An 18,261-nucleotide genomic window follows, 5' to 3' on the forward strand; every position below is an offset into this window, starting at 1 on the left:
GAAGGAGAAAAACATTTAGAATCCCACAAATGAAATTGAAGGCCCAATTCAGAAACTATTGGTTGATCAATGCACACACACCCACAGAAGTAGCAGATGACAAAGATAAAGGTGCCTTTTATAAGAACCTCGAAAGAGCCTTGACGGATTTCCTGTGCATGATCTTAAAATAATTATTAGAGACCTCAATGCACAGACTGCTAAAGATCATTACCATCCTGCAACAGGAAAACACAGCCTCCATGAAGAAAAAAAATAAAAATAAAAATAAAAAAAAATAAAATAAAAAAAATAAAATAAAATAAAAAAATATAGTAATGAACACAGTTGTCCAGTTTGCATTATGTCCAGTTTGCATTAGGACGTAACACGGCTGCTATTGGTAGCACTATGCTCTCACACAAAAGGATCCACAAACCAACATGGTGTAGCCCTGATCAGCCCGTCTCCAACCAAAATGATGATGTAGTTATTGACAGCAGGCATTTCTCAAAGTGACTCGATGTACGTACCTACAGAGGAGTTAATGTGATTTCAGACCACCAACTTGTAATTGCAAAACTAAGAGCTTGAATATCTTACACAAGAGAAGGAACATCTCAAAGAAAGTATATGGTATCATAGCTAAAAAATTAAGAGACTGTTAAAACATACTGTGAGAAGGTTACTTAGAGTCTTGTATTGTACACGCCTAGTGTAAGTGGTACTTTGGATTAGCAATGGAGGCTTGCAGGGACACAGTCAATAAGCCAGCAGAAGAAGCACTAGGGAAAGAAGGAAAACAACCAAGGAATTCCTGGATTGATGAAAACTGTGAGAGAATAAGTTGTGAAAAAAAACATGGTTTATAGGAAAATGCTTGGACATATTTAGTGGTAAGAAATTATCAAGATTAAAGGAAAAAAGGGAAGAAACTGGTTCGGAAGAAGAAAAGGGAATGGGAAGGAAAGCAGATTGAAAAATTGGAGACAACCAGAAAAACAAATGATGTCAGAAAAACCTATCACAAAACTGACATTGAAAGAACAACATTTATACCATGTATTAATATATATAAAAGTAAAAATGAGGAATTACTGATGACCAAAAGATATTGGAACATTTGGTAAAGTATTTTGGTGAACCGTTGGATGCTCCACAGAACCCTGTTGAAGAGATTCTAATCCACCCAGAAAAAGATGAGGAGACCATAGTCCCTCCCCTCCAAGGAGAAGCAGACAAAGCAACTGCTCGACAGAACTACTGAACTAATTAAAAACGGCAAAATTGAGTTAAATTGCAGGGTATACAAGATTTTGTGCCTCATCTGGGAAAAGGATGAGTTCCCACACAAATGGAATGTAGGGATAAGTGTGTTTGATACACAAGAAAGGAGATATATTGAAATGCAGGAACAATAGAGGAATAACATGCCTAAACATTGCATACAAAGTATTGTCAAATATCCTCTTTAGTAGATTCTCATTTGTAGCAGAAAACATTATTGGAAGTTATCAATAGGGATTCAGATCAGGAAAGTTTGAACCTGATATTTACTCTCCAGCAAATAGTAGAAGAGAGCAACAAATTTAATGTTAGTGTGCACAACCTTTTCATCGATTTCAACTCTGCATATGACACAGTAAATTGGAAAAGCTTTATGAGACAATGTGGGAATTTTGGATGCACCGAAAGTTGGAGGTAATCTCAAGGCACCCCAAGTGTACCGTGTGACTGCAGTCTAAGCTATCACCCCAGCTTCCCGCACAAACTGGGTTGAGGCAAGGGGATAGACTTTCCTACCTACTCTTCAATTTGGCATTCAAAATTGTTGTGGGTGAATTGCACATCCAGACAAGAGGTACTATGTACTATAAGCTCGTACAACTGTTGGCATATGCAGATGTATTGGACCTAACGAGTATAACATTTAGAGATCTACAAAGTGCATTCTCACCTCAAAAACTGAGTGCAGAGGAGATATGAGAGCAGAGGAGATGTAATTGAAAATTAATGGAGGAAAGAGCAATTATATGTATAATGGTACAAATGAACCCTTACAGCCAACAGTAGCACTTGATAGAATGACTTTAGCGTGAGTGGAACGTTTCATTTATCTGGGTCAAAGACAGAAGCAAATGGCAGCAATCCGACTGAAATTATGGCCCACATAAGTGCTTCTAAACAATTTTATTTTGGAATGCTGTGACATTTTAAATGCAAGAGAGACTAAGTGCAGATTCCATAAAATGCTGATACATCCAGTACTTACATATGGCTCAGAAACATGAGATGATTGCAAAGCAGGGTGAAAGCAAGCAGACAGAGATCATATGAAAGACACATACTGAGGAGAATCTTTGGACCTGTACATGAAAATCAGAAATGGAGAAGGCAAAGGAATGATGAGCTTCACGACTGTTATAAGGAGGACAAGTTCATAAAGTTGTGCACGTTGAGAAGGGCTGGACATGTAATACAACTCGATGAGACAGATCCTGCAAGGAAAGCCTGCTGCAGTGGACCTGGAGGAAGAAGAGCAAGAGGATGACCAGGGTTGAGATGGAGTTGAAGACGTGCCCCAAGTTAGTTGGAAACTCTAAAGGAAGAACTGAATGATTCTGGATTGGAGGGAGAAATATAGAAGTAGGAACAGTCTGAATAATTTGTTGAAGGGCTCTTGCAGCACACAGCAACACTGGCTCACGAAAAGGAATTGTGCCTAGGGGCAATATCAGCAATTGGCTCACACGGTGACACTTCCCTGACAGAATTCCAGCAACTGAAACGAAGCAGCATCAAACACCGGTTTGCAAGATTTGTTCGGAGAAGATGAAACAATCTACTGTTAAAGCAAGCAAGAAAAGCTGGCACTACTACAATTACAACATTTCTCTGCATGCCAGAGTGTTTCAGGCTTTTTCACAGAAAAGACAATTACACATGAAATTACTTAAGAACACAATTTTCCTCTGAAGCAGTCACACTTTCTGTTATTTTTTGGTCTTTTTTAGTGTACATTGTCCTTTAAAATATCTCAAAGATGTGCGAGTAACATCTTAAATAATGGCATAAATTGCTGGTTTTCTGGGCTAGATATTTTTCTAAGTGGCTGGACCTCAAAGTGTTATGAAAATTGTTATACTATACTTGGCTACTGCTTTATTATCAATGTTATGAACAGTGACAGTAGCCCCCAACAATTTCTCAATACTATCTTGTCTACAACATTTTTACGTGTCAAAGAAAAAACGTCAATTAACAAATTCAAGACATAAATATGGGCCACTACTACATTCATGTTGTGGAATGCATAGGACTTCTGACAGACATATAGAAATATGAAAGTGACACAGTACCTTGCTCTCTTACAGTTCCTAACCCCCTCTAAGCTAGGAGAGTTACAACAATACGACCCACATCAACTGGCCAGCAAGTCTGCCACAGATGGACCTGAGAATATTGCATCCGGTTCTGGTGAAATTCCCATCTATCTCCCCACCCTCACACGATTAGTTACACAGTTTTAAAGGTTTTCATGTTACATGCCTGAAAGACAAAGCCTTGGTGAGTTGAAATGGATTGTTTAAAATAATAAGTGGTGATTAGGGAGCCTGTTGACTGGAACATTTACTTTTGAAAAAACTTCAATAGTTCTTTTCTGAAATGGCACTTCTTTGTTTTCTTCTTTTGGCTCTATTAAAGCTTCAAACAAATAATTGTTTTCACACGCGTGAACACAGTATGTCTCTACCTCAAGGCGTTTCCTGACATTCTATTTTTCCCATCCCATTTAATAATTTAAAAACCTCCAGAATATCAATGTGACATTTCATGGCCATTCATAGCCTTCTTACCCATGCTTGACACCAGTACACATAGAATCAACAAAGTACTCAGCGCAGAAGTAGAGCTGAAAATAACTTTATTTGCAGGTCACGGGAAGACTTTCGGCGTGGTCAAAATAAATTGATAGTCCCCCCCCCCCCCCTCCCGCCCTGCCTCCCAGTTGGCAAAGAGGGAAGTCCTGGCCATGAGAAGTCTACTAGTATCAAACGAAGTCTTAATTTCTGGAAGAAATTTCAGAGAATGTACAACTGGAGCACAGCATTGCATTGTAGTGAAACATGGACTATGGAAAAACTGGAACAGAAGACAATCAAACAATTTGAGATGTGGTGCTACAGAAGAATGTTGAAAATTAGTTGGACTGGTAGGGTAAATAAAGAGGAGGTTCTCCGTAGGGTTGGTGAGCAAAGGATACTTGAAAAACACTGACAAGAAGGGATGAGTAGATAGGACACCTATTAAAATGTTGAGAAATAACTTCCATGCAACTAGAGGGAGCTATAGAGGTAAAAACTGTAGAGGGAGACAGATATTGGAATATGTACAGCAAATAATGGAAGAAGTTGGTTGCAAATGTTATACCATGTGATGGCAGGATTTCTCTTTTCCACTCATTTCAAAATAAAAGAAAATAATGAATACTGCACAACACAAATTATTCGCTAACAGATACCGCTGCCAGGTTTCAACTTTCACAACCAATGTTCGTTTGCACATAAATGCACAACCATTTTGAAACATGCTTGGGTTGTCATGTTACATCTTTATCTTGCTGCTAAAAAATTTCAGCTATTAAGGACAGAGTGACTTTTTGTAGACTGAAAGAAAGGCAGAGTGTTAGACTGAGTGCAAAGCTGTCTACAACTAAAATTAATTGAAGAAAATCAGCCATTGTGCCGATTACATCGTAAACTGGAACTGCTGATTTCCAGATGCAATATTTGACCAGTGTATCAAAACTGCTTCAGTCCTTAACATGTAAACACAACAGTGAAACATCTGTTGATCCAATGTGGATTTGAGACAGCAGCCACTCAAATATTTACCAAGGAAAATTGCCAAACAACCATTCCTTTCAGGAAGTTATTTTATTTAGACAATAAAAAGAAGTATACATGTACTGTATATCAAGGTACACCACAGCTGACTGTACAGACAATGAAGCATAATAACAAAAGTCCTTAAAACCTGTTGTTGTTTTGTGATCTTCAGTCCGAAGACTGGTTTGATGCAGCTCTCCACGCTACTCTTTCCTGTGCAAACCTTTTCACCTCTGAATAAGTATGAAACTTACATTATTCCGAATCTGCTTGCTGTATTTATTCACCTCCTGGTCTTTCTCTACGATTTTTATTTCCCCACACTTCCCACCAATACTAAATTCCAGTGACTATTAAATTTTCATATCCCTTAACCATTTGCATAATTTCTTTTATCTCATCATATATTTCTCGAATCTCTTCATCACCTGCAAAGTTAGTTGGCATATAAACTTGTACTACTGTGGTGAGCGCGGGCTTTGCACCTATCTTCGCAACAATTACTGGCTGAAGATGTACAACACTTCAGTACTGAGTAGCTGGAACTGTTAATCAACAAAGCACTGGCATATGGCACAGTGGTTAGATGGTGCAGAAGCTTTTGGTGTGGTCAAAGAATTGTGAATGACGAAGAATGAACTGACAGACCTTCTCTCTGTGAAGAACTGGGAGTCGCAAAAGAAGTGAAGGCCCTGGTGCCCAAAGACAGGTGAACCACAATCGAGGCAGTACAGGAAAAACTGAAAACCAGCCAATGAGTAGTTTTCAATGTTACGCACGACATTTCACACTCGAAAAGGGTCACCACCCACTGGTTCCTTCTGCTTTTCTCCCCTGTTCAAAAAGCCGACCAATGTGAGGCAGCAACAGAAAGTCGCAGATGTCAGGCTAATCCAGACGAGTTCCTTAGCCACTGAAGTACCATAGATGAGTGGTATGTGCACCACTGTGATTCCAAGATAAAGGAGTGCAGCAAGTGGTGGAAATATTAGATTGGTGCATAAGTTTGTAGCATTTTTGTTTTGCATGTTGGCATGGCAGTTGCTGTGGGTTTAATTATTTAAAGATTGTAATTTGTAGTTCCCAACTACTGTTTGAGTTTACATATTGTCATTCTGTCATTTGGAGGTAGTGAGTGGAGCTGTAGACACTAGTAAATGGAGTGCCAGGTGAAGAGGTTGGAACATTTTCGACATACTCTTCTGTCTGAATTCGATAGAAGGGTGACAGCTGTGAAGTAAGGTTGAAATACCTGTGCCAGAGAACAGTAAGAAAATTGTTTTCCCGTTTTAGGGAGGGCTGTTTTTACATTAGTGACTCTCTACTTTCAGAAAGGCCTTCGGGGTTTGATGAAGATCGTTTTACTGCATTAATCCTCAATGGTCCACTTCAGTGTACTCGAGAAGTTGCAAACATAATGAACTGTGATCATTATACCATCATCTGCATGCAATGGGGATGGTTCAAAAATCGGGTGTATGAGTGTCACATGCTCTAAGCCAAAATTCAGTGGGTGGGCATATATGCAACTCTACTTGCTTGTCATTAATTGGCCCGTGAACAACCCTGACCATTCCTACCCTGTATCAATGCTTGTCACAAGAAATTGTGTCCTTATGCTAATGTAAGGAGGAGAAAGGAATGGTTGAGTCCAAACAAAGCAGCAACTTCCCATGCAAAGACCTGCAAGCATCCACTGAAGGTAATGTTATGTCCCTGGGGGAACAGTGACGGTGTAGTGTACATTAAGTGAGGCTACTTCAAGGTAATGTCCGCCTGCATGCTGCTAGACTGGGGGAAGGGGGGTGCAAAAAAAGAAAACAGTACAGGAGTGACAAGGTTTTCACCTTTTCCACTCTCTGATGAAGAACCTTCATGGAACTTCCCTTCCAGATGAAAATGCACTCTGAACACGGTTCGACTAGTTCTTCGTTTAAAATCCACACGATTTCTACAGTCATGGAATCGAAAAGTTACTCCAACGTTGGTGGAATGTTTAAATAGTGAAGGAGAATATACCACTGACAACTAAAGTCTATGTTATGTATAGTTGTGTTTATGAAATTGGTGGAAAAACACTAAGACCTTCTAAGACCTTATGCACCAATCCAATATCTAAGATTCACCAGCACCATAAAAGGTGAAGGACGAAGACCTGACCACCATCTATCAAAGTGAAGCAGACTGTGTTTTTGGTCTGTCATGGTGTAGCAAAGTGAAATGTGTGTATGGCAGTTCTGACCGGCTGGCGTGTACAAATGTTTTTATTTGACACCACTTCAGTAACTTGCGTGTCAATCATGGGGAGGACTCACTCCCCTCCCCCACCAAAACAAACACACTCAGTCCAAAGCAAAGAAAATCCTTGATCCAGAGCAAAGAAAATCCTTGACCCAGCCAGGAATTGAATCTCAGCCACTGAGACCGAGAGATGGCAAGACCACGAACTGCTGACTGCCGCTACGTAGTGCTAACAGTTTATGCTTGTAACCGACAAACTGTCACGAGAGCATATTAATGAAATTTTCTGACAAGAAATGTATTGCCATCCTCAGATCTATGCAAGTGGGCAGTGGTATTACCTCACCACTCTGCCACATGACGACTATACAATATGTATAAAAAAGGTGAAGCATTACTACTACATACCAGACGTTCTATCATAAAGTGTGTGCAACTTCTGAGTATGCATGGCATGAATGAGAGACACATACCACATCTGGCTGCTTTGTAGCATTGTGTGATGTAACTACCACAGCCTGATTTTATGGGTCTGAGGATGGCAATACACACTGCCAAAACTAGTAATCCAGTAATCATGTTAACACAGCAATCTTGGCAAATAAACTGGTTTTCAATAAAAGAAATGATCCATTGTTGGGAAAAATGTGCCGTGTTAAAGTTTTGTGATCATAGTTTAATTTTTCGAGGTCAGTCTCAAAACTTTAAAACTACCCCTCACATATCACACAAGAGGGATGTGGTGTCACCGCCAGACACCACACTTGCTAGGTGGTACCCTTAAAATCGGCCGCGGTCCATTAGTATACGTCGGACCCGAGTGTCGCCACTATCAGTGTTTGCAGACCGAGCGCCGCCGCATGGCAGGTCTAGTCTAGAGAGACTCCCTAGCACTCGCACCAGTTGTACAGCCGACTTTGCTAGTGATGATTCACTGCCTACTTACGTTCTCATTTGCCGAGAAGATAGTTTAGCATAGCCTTCAGCTACGTCATTTGCTACGACCTAGCAAGGCGCCATATTCAGCTACTATTGAATAATCAACAAAAGGATAATGTTCTACGAGTTGGGGCGTGGAATGTCAGAAGCTTGAACGTGGTAGGGAAATGCAAAGGCTCAATCTAGATATAGTAGGGGTCAGTGAAGTGAAGTGGAAGGAACACAAGGATTTCTGGTCAGATGAGTATCAGGTAATATCAATAGCAGCAAAAAAATGGTATAACAGGTGTAGGATTCGTTATGAATAGGAAGGTAGGGCAGAGGGTGTGTTACTGTGAACAGTTCAGTGACCGGGTTGTTCTAATCAGAATCGACAGCAAACCAACACCGACAACGATAGTTCAGGTATACATGCCGACGTCGCAAGCTGAAGATGAACAGATAGAGAAACTGTATGAGGATATGGAAAGGGTATGCAGTATGTAAAGGGGGACGAAAATCTAATAGTCATGGGTGACTGGAATGCAGTTGTAGGGGAAGGAGTAGAAGAAAAGGTTACAGGAGAATATGGGCTTGGGGCAAGGAATGAAAGAGGAGAAAGACTAATTGAGATCTGTAACAAGTTTCAGCTAGTAATAGCGAATACCCTGTTCAAGAATCACAAGAGGAGGAGGTATACCTGGAAAAGGCCGGGAGATACGGGAAGATTTCAATTAGATTACATCATGGTCAGACAGAGATTCCAAAATCAGATACTGGATTGTAAGGCGTACCCAGGAGCAGATATAGACTCAGATCACAATATAGTGGTGATGAAGAGTAGGCTGAGGTTCAAGACATTAGTCAGGAAGAAGCAATACGCTAAGAAGTGGGATACGGAAGTTCTAAGAAATGACGAGATACGTTTGAAGTTCTGTAACACTATAGGTACAGCAATAAGGAAGAGCGCAGTAGGCAACACAGTTGAAGAGGAATGGATGTCTCTAAAAAGGGCCATCACAGAAGTTGGGAAGGAAAATATAGGTACAAAGAAGGAAGCTGCGAAGAAACCATGGGTAACAGAAGAAATACTTCAGTTGATTGATGAAAGGACGAAGTACAAAGATGTTCCGGGAAAATCAGGAATACAGAAACACAAGTCGCTGAGGAATGAAATAAATAGGAAGTGCAGGGAAGCTAAGATGAAATGGCTGCAGGAAAAATGTGAAGACATCGAAAAAGATATGATTGTCGGAAGGACAGACTCAGCATACAGGAAAGTCAAAACAACCTTTGGTGACATTAAAAGCAACGGTGGTAACATTAAGAGTGCAACGTGAATTCCACTGTTAAATGCAGAGGAGAGATCAGATAGGTGGGAAGAATACATTGAAAGCCTCTATGAGGGTGAAGATTTGTCTGATGTGATAGAAGAAGAAACAGGAGTCGATTTAGAAGAGATAGGGGATCCAGTATTAGAATTGGAATTTAAAAGAGCTTTGGAGGACTTACGGTCAAATAAGGCAGAAGGGATAGATAACATTCCATCAGAATTTCTAAAATCATTAGGGGAAGTGGCAACAAAACGACTATTCACGTTGGTGTGTAGAATACATGAGTCGGCAACATACCATCTGACTTTCGGAAAAGCATCATCCACACAATTCCGAAGACGGCAAGAGCTGACAAGTGCGAGAATTATTGCACAATCAGCTTAATAGCTCATGCATCGAAGCTGCTTACTAGAATAATATACAGAAGAATGGAAAAGAAAATTGAGAATACGCTAGGTGACGATCAGTTTGGCTTTAGGAAAAGTAAAGGCACGAGAGAGGCAATTCTGACGTTACGGCTAATAATGGAAGCAAGGCTAAAGAAAAATCAAGACACGTTCATAGGATTTGTCGACCTGGAAAAAGCGTTCGACAATATAAAATGGTGCAAGCTGTTCAAGATTCTGAAAAATGTAGGGGTAAGCTATAGGGAGAGATGGGTCATATACAATATGTACAACAACCAAGAGGGAATAATAAGAGTGGACGATCAAGAACGAGGTGCTCGGGAGTAAGACAAGGCTGTAGCCTTTCGCCCCTACTCTTCAATCTGTACATCAAAGAAGCAATGATGGAAATAAAAGAGAGGTTCAGGAGTGGAATTAAAATACAAGGTGAAAGGATACCAATGATACGATTCGCTGATGACATTGCTATCCTGAGTGAAAGTGAAGAAGAATTAAATGATCTGCTGAACGCAATTAACAGTCTAATGAGTACACAGTATGGTTTGAGAGTAAATTGGAGAAAGACGAAGGTAATGATAAGTAGTACAAATGAGAACAGTGAGAAACTTAACATCAGGATTGATGGTCACGAAGACAATGAAGTTAAGGAATTCTGCTACCTAAGCAGTAAAATAACCAATGACGGACGGAGGACATCAAAAGCAGACTCGCTATGGCAAAAAAGGCATTTCTGGCCAAGAGAAGTCTACTAATATAAAATACCAGCCTTAATTTGAGGAAGAAATTTCTGAGGATGTACGTCTGGAGTACAGCAAAGTATGGTAGTGAAACATGGACTGTGGGAAAACCGGAACAGAAGAGAATCAAAGCATTTGAGATGTGGTGCTATAGACGAATGTTGAAAATTAGGTGGACTGATAAGGTAAGGAATGAGGAGGTTCTACGCAGAATCGGAGAGGAAAGGAATATGTGGAAAACACTGATAAGGAGAAGGAACAGGATGATAGGACATCTGCTAAGACATGAGGGAATGACTTCCATGGTTCTTGAGGGAGCTGTAGAGGGCAAAAACTGTAGAGGAAGACAGAGATTGGAATACGCCAAGCAAATAATTGAGGACATAGGTTGCAAGTGCTACTCTGAGATGAAGAGGTGGGCACAGGAAAGGAATTCGTGGTGGGCCGCATCTTTCCAATTAGTAGACTGACGTACCGTCCAGAGCAACGTTCGTCATTAATGGATTAAAGTTAAGTATTCCACCAGCTACGTCCGTTTTTCTCAATTCTAAACCCCTTGTCATGTTCCAGACCTCACGCTAGCCTGCGTGAGCTAAAACGCGTGCATTTCGGCCTCCTTTAGTAACCCTGTGTTGGCTTTCCTGCCAACCACAACAAGGGACAACACGCAAAGGGAAAAACAGCAAAGAAAAAAATTGTGTGGTTGCAATATTCACTGAAGTGCATGCAAGAGCCATCTCGGGCCATACGATCCCACTACTTTGAGTCATAACAAGCAAGGGCCTTAAGGCAAGCATGAAGAATTCAATTTCTAAAATGATATTTGAGTTAACAGAAAGTAAAAGAAAGGGGGGGGGGGGGGAGGGGAGTAGGGAGGGAGATAAAATATAAGTTCCCAAGTTTTTTTATATGAAGGCATCCACTCTCCATGCACATTTTTTATAATATATGAAACAGCTATACTTACCGCGGCCTCAGCCAGTTTAAGGTTTTCGGGATTGACTTCACTTCAAGGAGCGGTTGTTCTTTCTGTACAATGGTCAAATTGTATTTTGAAACAAAATAATCTTCATAGGATGAGACATCTGGAGAGGGAAATGGTGTTTGAGGTGACATGTCCTCACACACTTTTGTTACAATATACAACTGCAAAATAGAAAAAAAATGTGCATAAATAAAACCATTATATGAAAATATCTAAACATAACAGCTTCTCTGCTTTGATATATACGTAAAAGACTGCACAAGGGAATCAATGTGTAGATACTTTCTCATACAAATCATACCCTGTGACTGCTACAATCTAATACTGCAAACTCAACTGGTAACCATATCTCATTTACGAAACAATATTTCCCAATGCAGATCAAGTAGACAGTTCTCCATGCTGTCCACACAGTTACTGATTGAGGCAAGAAATATTTACTGTGACAAGGAAAACGTATGTACAACTACAGCTGCCATCTGGTGCCAGATTAGTCATCAATAAACTTGCGATTAAGTGGCAGAAGAAAAAAAAAAAATAAACAAGCTGCAAATAAGTTACACTGGTAGTCATGCACAATGAAGCTACCTATGGACAAGTTTCTCCCATTCAAGAATTATTGATGAAACAATGGTAGTTCCGCATTCTTCAAAGATCCATGAGAAGTGACTATACAAAGAAGCATAGTGCAGACATTTTAAATGAGGTATTACATGTAAAAATTCCATCTAGAACTGTTTAAGGCAATATTTGTACACTGAGGTGACAAAAGTCATGGGAAACCTCCTAATATCATATCAGACCACCTCCTGCCCGGCACAGTGCAGCAACTTGACATGGCAACGACTCAACTAGTCGTTGGAAGTCCCATGAAGAAATACTGAGCCATGTTGCCTCTATAGCCATCCATAATTAAGAATATTGCCGGTGCAGAGTTTTGTCCACAAACTGACCTATCAATTGTGTCCCAAAACGTTTGACTGGATTCATGTCGCACAAGCTGGGTGGCCAAATCATTCACTCAAATTAGCCAGAATGTTCTTCAAACCGATTGCGAGTGATTGTGGCCCAATGACTTGACACACTGTCATACATAAAAATTTCATCATGAAGTCCATAAATGACTGTAAATGGTCTCTAAGTAGCTGAACATAACCATTTCCAGTCAACGAACAATTTAGTTGAATGAGAGGACCCAGACCATTCCATGTAAACACAGCCCACACCATTATGGAGCCACCACCAGCTTGCACAGTGTCTTGTTGACAACTTGTGTCCATGGCTCCATAGGGTCTGCACCACACACTAACCCTACTACCAGCTCTTATCAATTGAAGTTGGGTCTGATCTGACCAGGCCACGGTTTTCCAGTCATCTAGGATTCAACCAATACAGTCACCCCAGAGAGGAGCTGCAGGCGATGTCGTGCTGTTAGCAAAGGCACTCACATCGGTTGTCTACTGCCGTAGCCCATTGTCACCAAATTTCACCACACTGTCCTGACGGATACGTTCTTTGTACATCCCAGATTGATTACTTTGGTTATTCCATCCAGTGTTGCTTCCCTGTTAGCTCTGACAACTCTACACAAATGACACAGTTCTCGGTCACTAAGTGAAGGCCATCAGCCACTGCGTTGCCTGTGGTGAGCGGTAATGCCTGAAATTTGGTACTCTCAGCACACTCTTGATACTGAATATTTAATTCCCTAACAGTTTCTGAAATGGAATGTCCCACGGATCTATCTTCAACCACCATTTCGCATTCAAAGTATGTTAATTCCTGTCATGGGGACACAATCACTTCGGAAACTGTTTCACGTGAATCACCTAAGTATAAATGAAAATGCCATTGATGCAATGCCCTTTTATACCTTGCATATGCGATACTACCGTCATCTGTATATGTACGTATCACTATCCCATGACTTTTGTCACCTCAGTGTACAGCTCATATACATTTTCAATAATTTTTAGAAATTTTCTATACAAAATCTTTTAATTGTCAAGATTGCAAACAATGTACAACACAAAATTTGGTAACTAATTTTGGTTGTTCACACAATCCTCCGATGTGAAAGAACAGGTAGAAACAGAAAATTGCTTCAGGTAAAATTGATTAAATAGTTTTCGAGGACATTCATATCCCAATGTAAAGTAACATGCAAAAAGTAACTGCATGCCAATCCTTTCTTTCTTTTTTTCCATTATCCCCTTCCCTCCCCCTCCAAGAAGGTAATTCCAAAAGGCTATTTACATAAATTTTACCTAAAGCAATTTTCTGTTTCTGCTGCTTCTCTCATTTGGAAAATACTAAGATAACTTTTCCCATTTCTTGATACTGACAGGTATTACTAATTACGTACATTTAACATTAAATAGCATTATAGTAAGTTAGTAGACACTGCAAGCTGTTTACAGTATGACAGATATTGACTTCGTTGTGGTTTCATCAACTCAACTGGGTTGACAAGGACAATACACCTATACTGAACTATTTGCTATTGTGTGTTCCAAATTCACAAACGCTGCCAAGGATTTATGTAAAATTATTGCCAGGGACTTTACTGCTGCATTCAGTTCTTGTCACTATTTGTTTGCTTCCTTATGAGCATAAAATTTATGTCCCAATTCCTTCCAAAAGATATGCGTCGTTCTGAAACTACATACATGAATAGCTATCCTCTTTTGCATCACTAGAGGACCGTGTTCCCACACCAATAACTCAATTTTTGATAACTGTAAATGGCAAACTACAACTTGAAGCTTTTCACACAAATTTATTGGCTGACTGACCATAGCATCACCCTGTTCCTTCAAATGGCTCTGAGCACTATTGAACTTAACGTCTGAGTTCATCGGTCCCTTAGAACTTAGAACTACTTGAACCTATCTAACCTAAGGACAGCACACACATCCATGCCCGAGGCTGGATTCGAACCTGCAACCGCAGTAGCAGCGAAGTTCTGGTCTGAAGTGCCTAGAACCGCTCGGCCACAGCGGCCGGTGTCTATCGGCTGTTAAGCCTGTGTATGTTTAGGGACCTTTAAAATTTCAAAAAGATGAAAACAGTAAAATTCAATACTAGCAAAGTCTTCAGATTAGCATAAATGTCATGCACTTCACAACGGTCAATCACTTAGCTGTTAAGAGTCCAATCAGTGCAGTAATATGACATTCACAACTACTCATCATTCCAACAATCAACTTCTCACAGAAAGAATCAATACCTTTTTTGTTGTTTATAAAGCTACACCATCAGTTTGTGTGAAGGTTGCACCATCTTCAATGCAGTGCAATAAACAGGGGATTCACAGCTGAATGTTAACTATAAAAGAACAGCAAATAAGCACTGATGTTCTGAGCTGCTAAACTTATGATGAATGCTGACTGGCTCTTCGGCAGGCCACAAAAAGTGTGAATACCTGGTCAATAAAGCTATCTAGATCACTTAATGTATTTCTTTTATTTATAATGGTGTTTTGGTTACTGGCATATAATAGTGCTTTAGTTACTGCCATCAGCAAGTCAAAACATGTAGCTTCTGAAACAGTGTTCAGAGCTAGATATCAAAAGATCTAGGCCCGAGTAATAAGCATAGGTTTTATTGATAGAGACACTCAACATTGTTTCACAAGTTCTAAGTTACGATCTAGTGATGGCAATAGCCAAAACTCTGTTATAAAGAAAAAAATATAATAAGCAATCTAGATGACTTCGTGTACACAATATCCACAATAAATACAGATTCCTTTCAGACATTTATTTCCTTTATTAATAAGTGTGAATATTAGTGTAAAACAAGATAACTAACTAGAGATAATCTTGTGAAATAGCATGTACCATCATCATATGTCATTCTGCAGTCTCAATTGAAAGTAAATTTTATGTATCAGATTGTCATGGAAGTATTACCGGTGTTGGTGGCAGCCCACGATACCACGGTGCAACAACAGCATGGTGATAGATACTATAGTCTTCAATAGGGACAGATCGCTGCTCCAGAGATCTGCGAGCAATAGGCTCAATCTTCTTGTAAGTTTCCATCACATTCCAGTCTATATCATATGCTATTTGATCTGAGAAAGCAGAAAAATAAATTTAAGATTACACCTTAATTTTAAGACAGAGTAGCCTTAATGCAAGCTACTGAAGTGCATGATTCATAAACATCAGTAATTCATTTTTCAAAGGATCATTTTACAATTATATATGACACATCAGCTTAATACAAGGAAAATTTCAGTCATACATACAGGTGTATGAACGTACACATGTTTAATGAGGAGGGGACAAGACAGGCGGTTGACGTAGTATTGTTGTAGGAACCATCTTGAAATCTGCATGAAGTGGTTTAAGAAAACCACAGAAAACCTAAATCATGATGTCTGGACAGAGAATGAACCTCCATTGTCCCAAATCTGGAACAAACTGTGTGTATATCAAAGAACATTGTACAACTGGGACCACCTGAACAAGGTAGAGCTGTTGTTAAGATCTCATATTCGGGAGGATGGCTTTCCTCTGTCTGGTCATCCTCACTTAGGTTTTCTTAAATAATTTCAAGCAAATGCTGGGAAGCTAGCTCCATCAAATCTATGGCCAACCACCTGTCCTATCCTCATAAGAGCATACTTATATATTCCATACTTGCGTATTCTGTGTGTACGTACACTATGCGATCAAAAGTATCCGAACACCCCCTAAAACATACGTTTTTCATATTAGGTGCATTGTGCTGCTACCTACTGCCAGGTAATTTCCATATCAGCGACCTCAGTAGTCATTAGACATGCGACCTCAGTAGTCAGAACTCACAAACTTCGAACGTGGTCAGGTGAATGGGTGTCACTTGTGTCATACGTCTGTACGCGAGATTTCCACACTCCTAAACATCCCTAGGTCCACTGTTTCCAATGTGATAGTGAAGTGGAAATGTGAAGGGACACATACAGCACAAAAGTGTAAATGCCAACCTCGTCTGTTGACTGACAGAGACCGCCGACAGCTGAAGAGGGTCGTATTGTGTAATAGGCAGACATCTATCCAGACCATCCCACAGTAATTCCAAACTTCATGAGGTTCCACAGCATGTACTATGACGGTTAGGCGGAGGGGGGTGAAGAAATTTTGATTTCATGGCCGAGTGGCTGCTCATAAGCCACACTTCATGCTGATAAATGCCAAACAATGCCTCACTTGGTGTAAGGAGCATAAACATTGGACAATTGAACAGTGGAAAAATGTTGTGTGGAGTGACGAATCACAGACACAATGTGGCGATCCAATGGCAGGGTGTGGGTATGGTGAATGCCCGGTGAACATCATCTGCCAGCGTGTGTAGTGCCAACAGTAAAATTCGGAGGCGGTGGTCTTATGGTATGGTTGTGTTTTTCATGGAGGGGGCTTGCAGTCCTTGTTGTTTCGCATGGCGCTATCACAGCACAGGCCTACATTGATGTTTTAAGCACCTTCTTGCTTCCCACTGTTGAAGAGCAGTTTGGGGATGGTGATAGCATCTTTCAACATGGTCAAGCATCAGATCATAATCCATGGCCTGTGGCAGAGTGGTTACGTGACAATAACATCGCTGTAATGGACTGACCTGCACAGAGTCCTGATCTGAAATGTATAGAACATCTTTGGCATGTTTTGGAACACTGATTTCGCACCAGGCCTCATCGATCGACATCGATACCTCTTCTCTTTGCAGCACTCCATGAAGAATGGGCTGCCATTCCCCAAGATACATTCCAGCACTTGACTGAACGTATGCGTGTAAGAGTAGAAGCTGTCATCAAGACTAAGGGTGGGCCAACACCATACTGAATTCCAGCATTACTAATGGAGGGCGTCACGAACTTTTAAGTCATTTTCAGCCAGGTGTTCGGATACTTTTGATCACATAGTGTATGTATATTTTGAGCAATTTATTTTCACATTATTATTATTTTTATTATTATGACAAAACTTGTATTAATACTATGAAAAGGATAGATTGTTACTCAACACCTAGTGAAGGCACTGAGTCACAGACAGGCACAACAAAAAGACAGTCACACAAGTGAGATTCCAGCCAAAAACGTCTTCATCCAAATTACCCAAAACACACACACACAAAACCACTGTCTCTAGCTGCTGAGGTGTGTTTCGGCAGACAGAGACAATTGTCATGTGCGTGCGGGTTGTGTTTGCATGAATAAATTAATTTGTGTATGCTGTCTAATTTGGATGAAGGCCTTTTCGGCTGAAAGCTTACTTGTTCGACAGTCTTTTTGTTGTGCCTATCTGCGACTCAGCGTCTCCACAATGTGATGAGTAGCAATCCATCCTTTTCATGATAGACATAAATCCTATATGACTATGAGATGATTGCTGGATGGATGTATAAATAAATAAATAATAAAATTCAGCTTTGTGTTTTTACAAATGCATCACCTCAGTTGGTTGTACATAATGTAAGTTCTTTTATATTTGTATGTCACTGGAGCAAGTAAACTTATCAAAATGGAAAATAATTACACGCTAGTCCCTTCATTGCACACTACACCATATACTTCCTGCTGACTTTACAATCATACTGCAATTCCTCAATAACTTCTCCACTGTGCAATGAAAATGCCTCACCTGGGCCATGTTTGTGCAGAAATTAATGAATAGTAAGCTTGCTTCGTGTTCGTGTGCAGTTATAAGACCTGACAACTGAATGACACCACAGGGCTGCCAGTAGTCTAATGCATGTGTGTGTACCATTTGTCACGATTATTTTTGT

The 18,261-nt window shown here is 40.2% G+C and overlaps 1 protein-coding gene across 3 annotated transcripts in view; it reads right to left on the bottom strand.

Moving 5' to 3' along the window:
* Nucleotides 1–18,261, bottom strand: part of LOC126291651 (endoribonuclease Dicer-like) — a 286,500-nt gene that overhangs the window by 63,639 nt on the left and 204,600 nt on the right. For all 3 annotated transcript variants that reach the window (XM_049985218.1, XM_049985216.1, XM_049985217.1), the window contains 2 exons: nt 15,405–15,568; nt 11,473–11,651 (listed from right to left, as the gene is read on the bottom strand). In XM_049985218.1, the coding sequence (XP_049841175.1) occupies nt 11,473–11,651; nt 15,405–15,568 (343 nt within the window). The remainder of the gene's footprint in view (nt 1–11,472; nt 11,652–15,404; nt 15,569–18,261) is intronic.

The sequence above is a fragment of the Schistocerca gregaria genome, chromosome 9 (genome assembly GCF_023897955.1).
Source record: "Schistocerca gregaria isolate iqSchGreg1 chromosome 9, iqSchGreg1.2, whole genome shotgun sequence".
NCBI lineage: Eukaryota > Metazoa > Arthropoda > Insecta > Orthoptera > Acrididae > Schistocerca > Schistocerca gregaria.